Raw genomic sequence first — 10,000 nt, 5'->3', positions numbered from 1 at the left:
CAAGTGCAGCAGGCGGTCTCTCAAGTGTGGAGAGGAGCCTAATTACCAGCAGCTGAGTGCAATCACCTCCTGTTCCTGACGCCTATTAGCTCTCCGGTGCCGGGCATCTAGGAACAACTCACTGTTGGCGTCCGGATCACTCTGCCTTGTCTCCTCCCCACTGGTCCAAGGCTCAGGCGCCTCCTGGTGGCCAACCAGCCTCTCTGTGCCCTGCTCAGAGTCGGAACCCTGTCCAGGGTCCTCCACATTCTCCAGGGCCGACTCATAAGGCCCCTCGCTGTCGGAGTCTGGTGGCAGCTCCAACGGCTCCTGCTGGGCCACAACAGTGTCCGTTCAAAGTTACAACTTCTTTCCAAAAATGTATTCACCCACCATTTTCCACAAATAATACGGTGTCATCAGTGCGGTCCCTTGACTTCCATTTGGATGCTTGATCACTGATTCACATTTATGACAATGGCGATGGAGTTATGTGATTGTTTCTTGCAATCATTTGAAAAGGGAAGTCAATGGGGAAACCCGATTCACTTAGCGACCGGGTATCTAATTTAAGAATGGCATTGATTCACTTAACAAATGTGGCCAGAAATGGAGAAAACTCATCCAACCCATTTCTCACTTAACAGCATAAATTTGGGGCTCGACTGTGGTTGTAAATTGAGGACCAGTGGTATGACCGTTTTACACCTTAACGACCATTGTGGCATTCCCCAAAGTCAGGAGAACAGAATTAGAATGTGTGGCTCATATTTAAGACGGTCACAGTATCCCAGGGTCATGTAATCCGCTTTTGCGACCGTCTGACAAGAAGGAAGCCAGACAACTGTGTGACTAATTTTAACAACTTCAGGGATTCACTTAACGGTGATAGCAGGAAAGGTCGTAAAGTGGGACAGAATTCACTTAACAACTGTTTCGCTTAGAAAAAGAAATTCAGGGCTCAATTGGGGTTGTAAGTCGAGGACTATCATGGGTCTGAGCAGGGGATTATGGGAACCAGAACTGCCTTTGTGACCCCCCAAATGAACCCCCCGTAATGCAGACTCAGGGTTATGACGTCCCTCTGTTCCCAGGTTTGGAGAGGAGCCCTCGCCCGCAAGCGTTGCCGATACCTACGGGCCATCTACACCATCATGGCCTACTACAAGCGTCACAAAGTGAAGTCTCACTTATTGGAGCTCCTACAACGCTTCCAAGGTGTGCGGAGCATGGCGGACTATGGCAAAAGCGTGGAGTGGCCAGAGCCTCCAGAGGTGCTGGTCCAGTTCCAGGAGAGCAGCAAACTCATCTTTTGCAGGTAATCCCCCACGATAATTTCTTTAGAGGGGTGACTTCAACTCCCAGAATCCCCCAGCCAGCATTGGAGTCCTCCCCTCTTAAAGCATAGCTGGCTGGGGGATTCTGGGAGTGGAAGTCCTCCCCTCTTAGAGCATCCTGGCTGGGGGATTCTGGGAGTGGAAGTCCTCCCCCTCTTAAAGCATAGCTGGCTGGGGGATTCTGGGAGTTGGAGTCCTCCCCTCTTAAAGCCTTTAAGTTCCTGACCGTCTCAGTTTTGTTCACGTTGCATGCTTCAACCGTCACTAAGCGAACCGCTGCATTGTCATTGTTAACTGTTGTGCTTGCGGTTGTGTTGTTACAGGTGGCGAGCCAGGCAGCTGGTGACCAACATCCCTCCCTCCGAGATGGGCCAAATCAAAGCCAAAGTTGCCGCCTTCGACGTCTTGCAAGGCCGGAGGAAAAATTGGGGCTGTTGCCAAAACTGGAGACAGAACTATTTAGTGTCGGTACGTACAATTGTGCGATTCTCACACCCGTTCTTTCTTTCGACATGTTGTTCTGTCAGAAAAGGCATTTGGACATTTACGCAGCCTCGGTTCGTACAGGGTGTTCCTGACTTGTGACCGTTCGTTTAGCGGCGGTCCAAAGTTACCGCAGAATCGCCACTCACCAACCAGTCGTGAAACGAGGACTAACTACGAAACATGGGGTTTGTAGTCTGATTTGCCCCGAACATCAGGAATTCTCCTTACCCTCGCTCAATTAGCAACCGCGTCAAAGTTACAGCGGCACTGGAATAAAGGGATTTAGGATGGTGTCTCACACTTATGACCATCACAGCGTCCCCCGTGATAGATTGGTCAAAATTCAGAAGGTTGGTGACTGACTTGTACTTACGACAGCCACAGTGTCCTGGGGATTGCGTGATCCCCTTTTGCGACCTTCTGACAAGCAAAGACAACGGGGGGGGGGGGGACACACCGAGATTTACTTAACGACCGGTTCAGTTGCTTAGCAACTGCAGTGATTTGCTTAGGAACTCTTGCTAAGAGTGGTCATAAAGTGGAGCAGAAGTCACTTCACATGGAGTAATAGGCTGCAACTACAGCCTTTTGGAGCATTAAAGATCCTTGTGAGAAGCAGAATAACAGAATCACAGAGTTGGAAGGGACCTTGGAGGTCATCTAGTCCAACCTCCTGCTCAAACAGGAGACCCTTACAGAATCATAGAATGACAGAGTTGGAAGGGACTTTGGAGATCATCTAGTCCAACCCCCTGCTCAAACAGGAAACCCTTACAGAATGACAGAGTTGGAAGGGATCTTGGAGGTCATCTAGTCCAACCCCCTGCTCAAACAGGAGATCCTTACAGAATCATGGAATGACAGAGATGGAAGGGGCCTTGGAGGTCATCTAGTCCAACCCCCTGCTCAAACAGGAGACCCTTACAGAATCATGGAATGACAGAGATGGAAGGGACCTTGGAGGTCACCTAGTCCAACCCCCTGCTCAAACAGGAGTTCCTTACAGAATCATAGAATGACAGAGTTGGAAGGGACTTTGGAGATCATCTAGTCCAACCCCCTGCTCAAACAGGAGATCCTTACGGAATCATGGAATGACAGAGTTGGAAGGGATCTTGGAGGTCATCTAGTCCAACCCCCTGCTCAAACAGGAGATCCTTACGGAATCATGGAATGACAGAGATGGAAGGGTCCTTGGAGGTCATCTAGTCCAACCCCCTGCTCAAACAGGAGATCCTTACAGAATCATGGAATGACAGAGATGGAAGGGATCTTGGAGGTCATCTAGTCCAACCCCCTGCTCAAACAGGAGATCCTTACGGAATCATGGAATGACAGAGTTGGAAGGGACCTTGGAGGTCATCTAGTCCAACCCCCTGCTCAAACAGGAGATCCTTACAGAATCATAGAATGACAGAGTTGGAAGGGACTTTGGAGGTCATCTAGTCCAACCCCCTGCTCAAACAGGAGACCCTTACAGAATCATGGAATGACAGAGTTGGAAGGGATCTTGGAGGTCATCTAGTCCAACCCCCTGCTCAAACAGGAGATCCTTACGGAATCATGGAATGACAGAGATGGAAGGGTCCTTGGAGGTCATCTAGTCCAACCCCCTGCTCAAACAGGAGATCCTTACAGAATCATGGAATGACAGAGATGGAAGGGATCTTGGAGGTCATCTAGTCCAACCCCCTGCTCAAACAGGAGATCCTTACAGAATCATGGAATGACAGAGATGGAAGGGGCCTTGGAGGTCATCTAGTCCAACCCCCTGCTCAAACAGGAGATCCTTACGGAATCATGGAATGACAGAGTTGGAAGGGACCTTGGAGGTCATCTAGTCCAACCCCCTGCTCAAACAGGAGATCCTTACAGAATCATGGAATGACAGAGATGGAAGGGACCTTGGAGGTCATCTAGTCCAACCCCCTGCTCAAACAGGAGACCCTTACAGAATCATGGAATGACAGAGTTGGAAGGGACCTTGGAGGTCATCTAGTCCAACCCCCTGCTCAAACAGGAGACCCTTACAGAATCATGGAATGACAGAGATGGAAGGGACCTTGGAGGTCATCTAGTCCAACCCCCTGCTCAAACAGGAGATCCTTACAGAATCATAGAATGACAGAGTTGGAAGGGACTTTGGAGGTCATCTAGTCCAACCCCCTGCTCAAACAGGAGACCCTTACAGAATCATGGAATGACAGAGTTGGAAGGGATCTTGGAGGTCATCTAGTCCAACCCCCTGCTCAAACAGGAGATCCTTACGGAATCATGGAATGACAGAGATGGAAGGGTCCTTGGAGGTCATCTAGTCCAACCCCCTGCTCAAACAGGAGATCCTTACAGAATCATGGAATGACAGAGATGGAAGGGATCTTGGAGGTCATCTAGTCCAACCCCCTGCTCAAACAGGAGATCCTTACAGAATCATGGAATGACAGAGATGGAAGGGGCCTTGGAGGTCATCTAGTCCAACCCCCTGCTCAAACAGGAGATCCTTACGGAATCATGGAATGACAGAGTTGGAAGGGACCTTGGAGGTCATCTAGTCCAACCCCCTGCTCAAACAGGAGATCCTTACAGAATCATGGAATGACAGAGATGGAAGGGACCTTGGAGGTCATCTAGTCCAACCCCCTGCTCAAACAGGAGATCCTTACAGAATCATGGAATGACAGAGATGGAAGGGGCCTTGGAGGTCATCTAGTCCAACCCCCTGCTCAAACAGGAGATCCTTACAGAATCATGGAATGACAGAGATGGAAGGGACCTTGGAGGTCATCTAGTCCAACCCCCTGCTCAAACAGGAGATCCTTACAGAATCATGGAATGACAGAGATGGAAGGGTCCTTGGAGGTCATCTAGTCGAGCCCTCTCCTCGACCAGGGGACCTTATGAGAGTCACCCGATTTCTTCTTAAAAACCTCCGACATTCGGGGTGCCCACACAACTTCCGGAAAGGAAACCACGTACAAACCAGCTCTGAAAATGCCAGCTAATTAAAGAGCTCCGCTTAGTGACGTTTTAAGCGCATCTCGGCCCACGCTTTTCTTCCCGGCTGTCGGTGGGCAAGGAGGACGATGGGAGGTGTGGGTTGTTGGTTTTTTTGTCTCTTCCCCAGATTTGCCATCTGTTTATGCTTTGACTTGGGGGTTTTCTTTTGTGTGTGTCACGTTGAGTTGTGAGTCAAAGACCTGGAGTTACCCCGGAGTGGGACGGTCGCTTCATTGGGGAAAAATCCGTGATTTATCCAAATTGTAGGGTTGTCCTATGTGACAAGTGTAGGATTGTGAGAGGGCCTGTTCTCCATTTCCTTTTCACGTTGGCTTTAAAAATAAATTTGAAATGCGCAGCCAGCAAACCTGGTTAATTTAGAAAGCACAACAGGATGCATTCGGCATTTGAAAAAGGAGACCACTAGGAGATCTCACAGCTAGCAAATGTGGCTAATTTGGAAAGCAAAGCAGGATGTGGTTGGTATTTGGAAAGGAGACCACCAGGAGATCTCACAGGAAGCAAATGTGTCTTACTTTATAACAGTTCGTTTAGGGACCGTTTTGAAGTTACAAGGCCGCTGGGGGAAAAAAGGAATATGACTGTTTTTCACACGGCCATCGTGATGTCTCTGTGGTCACGTGATCAAAACTGTTTGGCAACGGACTCATACCTATGACGTTTCCAGCGTCCCAGGGGTCACGCCATCCCCTTTTGCGACCTTCTGACGAGCAAAGTCAGTGTGGAAGCCAGATTCACTTAGCAACCGTGTTACTAATGTAACAACTTCAGTAACAACTCCGGTGATTCACTTAACAGCCGTGGCAAGAAAGGTCATAAAATGGGGCAAAATTCAGTTACTAGATGTCTTGCTCAACAACATGAAATCTGGGCTCAATTGTAGTCGAACGTGGAGGACTACCTCTATTTGAACAGGACACCATGGTGGCTGGGGAATTCTGGGAGTTGAATTCCATAGCCTCCTTCCTCCTTCTCCTCCTCCTCCATAAAGCCCCACCCTTCCAGCGCTGATGATGTTCCCTAGTTGGGTCATGAAACGTCTGCAAGAAAACCACCCAGCTCAGAGAGCACCAAGGACCCCACAGTTGTCATGTCGTCTCCTCCTCCTCCTCCTCCTCCTCCTCCTCCTCCTCCTCCTCCTCCTCCTCCTCCTCCTCCTCCTCCTCCTCCTCCTCCCTTCTAGCACTGATGATGTTCCCTAGTTGGGTCATGAAACGTCTGCAAGAAAACCACCAAGCTCAGAGAGCTTCAAGGACCCCCCAATTCAACTCTGTGCTATCAAGAGCCTCTTCTCCCTCTCCTGTCCTGAGACCACCACTCCACCTGCCTGAGGGTCTCCTGGGAAGCCAGAAGCAGGGTTTTTTTCCCCTACCTGGGTGATGCCAGGAGCAGCCCAGGACATCTAAGAGAATGGCTTTTTCCCTTCAACGGACGCCCCCATCATCTCCATGGTGACGTCTCCCCGAAGCCTCTTGGCTGGAGGGAGAAGACTAGGGGAGCCTCCCCCTCCAACCCTTTTTAATCTCTGGTGCAATGGCTGCGTTTGAAAAAAAAGAATAGCTTTCTCCTCTCGCGGATATCCCCGCATGCCCAGAGGCTGCAAGAAAGCACAGTTCTTCTGTGTTGGTCCCACAATTGAGTCAATGGTGCATTTCACTCCAACAGCAGACCTTGAGAGGCTCTGCGCACTTCTTGGCACATCCCTTGGGCTGGTTGATAGATAGGTAGATAGATAGAAGGTGGGGGCGGGGAGAGAAAAGAAGGAGGGAGGGAGGGAGAGAGAGAGAGAGAGAGAGAGAGATTAGATATTAGATAGATAGATAGATAGATAGATAGATAGATAGATAGATAGATAGATAGATAGATAGATAGCTATAGATAGATAGATAGATAGGTAGATAGGCAGGGAGGCAGGCAGATAAATAGAAATAGATAGCTAAATAGATATTTTGTGTGTGTGAGTGTGTGTGTGTGTGTGTGTGTGTGTGTGTATGTTATATTTGTGCTGATAAATAAATAAAGGGAGACTAGTATAGATCTATTTCAAGCTATTTAGCTCTCATCAGCTAGCCATACCCTTGCTGGGAATCGAACCTGTGCTCTATTGCCTCTCAGGCAGATGTGTTAACCATTGAGCTACAGAGCTCAACTCCTTATCAGCCAGGCCAGGGTGAAAGGTATATATTTAAAGTCACAACCCCTGGTATGCCCAAATATGGGAGGAAGGTCACACTTCCACTCTCTGTCTTCAGCTCGTCACAAGAGACCATCCAGACAGAAACCCAATATTTTTTACTGTTGCCTTTTTGTTACATTTGTTATATTTATGCTGATAAATAAATAAATAAAGAGAGTGAGAGAGAGAGAGAGAGAGAGAGAGAGAGAGGGAGGGAGAGAGAGGTGGCTATAGATAGATAGATAGATAGATAGATAGATAGATAGATAGATAGATAGATAGATATAGAAAGAAAGAAAGAAAGAAAGAGAAAGAAAGAAAGAAAGGGAGGGAGTAGAGGGAGATAGAGAGAGAGAGAGAGAGATAGACAGATAGATATAGAAAGAGCGAGATTGATAGATGATAGATAGATAGATAGATAGATAGATAGATAGATAGATAGATAGATAGATAGATATAGAGAGAGAGAGAAAAGGGGGGGAAACTACCCAGGTCAGAGCCCACCAAGGATCCCCCCAGTCCTCCTCCCCTTTGTCCTCCCCACCCCATAAGAAACAACCCACCTCCTCTCCTCTCTCTTCTTCCCCAGGCGGAGGAGAATTCAGCCTTGGCTGCCCAGTTCGTCAAACAGGTCTCCACCCTGAAAGAGAAGATGCACTTCAGTTCCGTGTTGTTTTCATGCCATGTGCGGAAGGTGAGAGGCACACGCGTCTCAGGCTGGCTGGGGGATTCTGGGAGTTGGAGTCCAAGATACCCCCCAAGTTGCTGACTCTGACAGACACACACATACATACGCACATGGGGGGGGAAGGAGGATGAATGATGAATGGAGAGTGGGAGGGAGGGAGGGAGGGAGGGAGAGAGAGAGAGAGAGAGAGAGAGGGAGGGAGGGAGGGAGAGAGAGAGGGGGGGACCAGTTAGAAACATGCCCTCCACAGTTGTGGCATTCCCAATTCCCCTAACATCTGGGAACGGCCGGCTTCAAGAAGGCCACTCTATCCCTGGTGGTCTCTATGATGCCACCTGCAAAGTATCAATTCGAAGCATGGTCTCCACGGGTTTGGCATTGCCAAGTCCCCCCCCCCAACCAAGGTAGAGAAGGCCGCTCTATCCCTGGAAGTCTCTATGATACCAAGGTGTCACTTAGAAGCATGGCGTCAACAGCCGTGGCACCGCCAAACTTCCCAACATCTGGAAGTGCCTAGTTAGAAAAGGCCGTTCTATCCCTGGAGGTCTCTATGATGCCACCTCCAGCAGGGGCCAGTTAGAAACATGGCATCTGCAAAGTCCCCCAATCTCTGGAAGGTGCCAAGTCAGAGAAGGCCGCTCTATGCGAGGAACAACACCTCGAGCAGGTGCCCAATTCAAGATGGCCGCTCTATTCCTGGAGGCCACTATGAGGCCACCTCCGGAGCATCAAATTAGAAGCATGGCCTCCACAGATGTGGCACGGCCAAGTCCCTTTTCCCCAACCAAGTTAGACAAGTCGCTCTATCCCTGGAAACCTCTATGGTAACACCTCCAAGATGACAGTAAATAGCCCAAAGCTGGTTTCATTGCAAGCAAGAAGCACCCACAGGACGGCGGCTGGTCCCCCCATTGACCTCCGGGGCTCAAACAGGATGGGCTGTCTCCCCTCTTTTCCTTGATCTGGTGGGTGAGGGGGGGGGTCCAATTGGTTTTTCTCAGGGTAGGGGGCCTTCTTGACCATCTCCCAATCTCCCCAGATCAACCGGTGTAACAAACGGACGGATCGAGCCCTACTGATCACCGACCAGCACCTCTACAAGCTGGACCCCCGGAAGCAATACCGAGTCAAGAAGACCATTGGTCTCGGCACAGTAAGGAGGGGGTTGAAGGGGGTCTTCTGGGGGTTCTTTTTGGGAGGGTTGGGGGTCCGTAGAAGAGCAGAAGATGTTTCCGGGGTTAGGGAGGCCCGAGTTGCATGGAGGAGGCGAAACCCAGCGTTAGAGATTGCATGGGGGACGTTGCCTAGCTGGGTCATGAGACGTCTGCAAGAAAACAACGGAGCTCAGAGAGCACGAAGACCCCACAGTCATCCCCCTCCTCCTCTCACCTCTGCAAACCGGCCTCCTAGCACTGATGATATTACCTAGTTGGGTCATGAAATGTCTCCGAAGAAACCAACAAGCTCAGGGAACTCCAAGGACCTCACAGTCCTTCCTCCTCCTCCTCCTCCTCCTCCTCCTCCTCCTCCTCCTCCTCCTCCTCTTCCCCTCCTTCTCTCTGTCTCTCTCCAAAAAAACCCTTCCTTCTAGCACTTGATGATGTCCCCTAGCTTGGTCATGAAACATCTGCCAGAAAACTATCAAGGCCAAAGAGAACCCCGCAGTCCTCCTCCTCCCGCTTCTCTACAAAAACCCCTCCCTTTTAGCACTGATGACATTCCTTAGTTGGGTCACGAGACGTCTAACAAGGGAACCACCAACCTCGGCGTGCACCAAGGACCCCACAGTCTTTTTTCTCCTCCTCCTCCTGCGCGAATTTCCCAAACGACCTTTTTTTAATCCTTCCTTTGCCCCCACAGTTGTCCGGTTTGAGCGTCACCAGTGGCGAGGACCAGTTGGTTGTCTTCCACCTGGAGAAGCAGAAGCACCTAGTGGTGTGTCTTCACAAAATGCAACCAGCCAACGACAACCGGGTCGGGGAGCTGGTTGGGGTCCTGGCGCACCACTTCAGGAGGTAGGTGGTTCCTCTCTCGAGCATCTCATCCACTAGTCCTCGACCTACGACCACAATTCACCTACCCGTCACTAAGCGGGACACGGGGCACCGTTGTTAATTGAATCCCTGTGGCTCTTCAGGGAATCGCACGGCCTGCTTATCCAAAGGCCGCAACAGGGGAACGCGGTGTCGTAAGCCTGAGTCAGTCACGAAGCGTCTGACTGTGGATCCACAGTAACGCAGCAATGGTTGTTCAGGGCGAAAAAATGGACGTCGGTCCTTTTTTCCCCAGTGCTGTTGTCATGTTTGGCCACTAAGT

At 50.1% G+C, this 10,000-nt stretch overlaps 1 protein-coding gene across 1 annotated transcript in view; it reads left to right on the top strand.

Annotated features, from left to right (window-relative positions):
• LOC116523044 (unconventional myosin-Ig-like) overlaps window positions 1-10,000 on the top strand; it is a 70,390-nt gene that overhangs the window by 39,924 nt on the left and 20,466 nt on the right. The window contains exons 17-21 of the mRNA XM_032238204.1: window positions 1,074-1,297; window positions 1,640-1,784; window positions 7,586-7,690; window positions 8,724-8,837; window positions 9,545-9,699. Coding sequence (XP_032094095.1) covers window positions 1,074-1,297; window positions 1,640-1,784; window positions 7,586-7,690; window positions 8,724-8,837; window positions 9,545-9,699 — 743 coding nt within the window. The remainder of the gene's footprint in view (window positions 1-1,073; window positions 1,298-1,639; window positions 1,785-7,585; window positions 7,691-8,723; window positions 8,838-9,544; window positions 9,700-10,000) is intronic.

This window comes from Thamnophis elegans, chromosome Z, assembly GCF_009769535.1.
Source record: "Thamnophis elegans isolate rThaEle1 chromosome Z, rThaEle1.pri, whole genome shotgun sequence".
Taxonomy (NCBI): domain Eukaryota; kingdom Metazoa; phylum Chordata; class Lepidosauria; order Squamata; family Colubridae; genus Thamnophis; species Thamnophis elegans.
The sequence above is the reverse complement of the archived record's forward strand: the minus strand, read 5'-3'. Positions and strand labels throughout refer to the sequence as shown.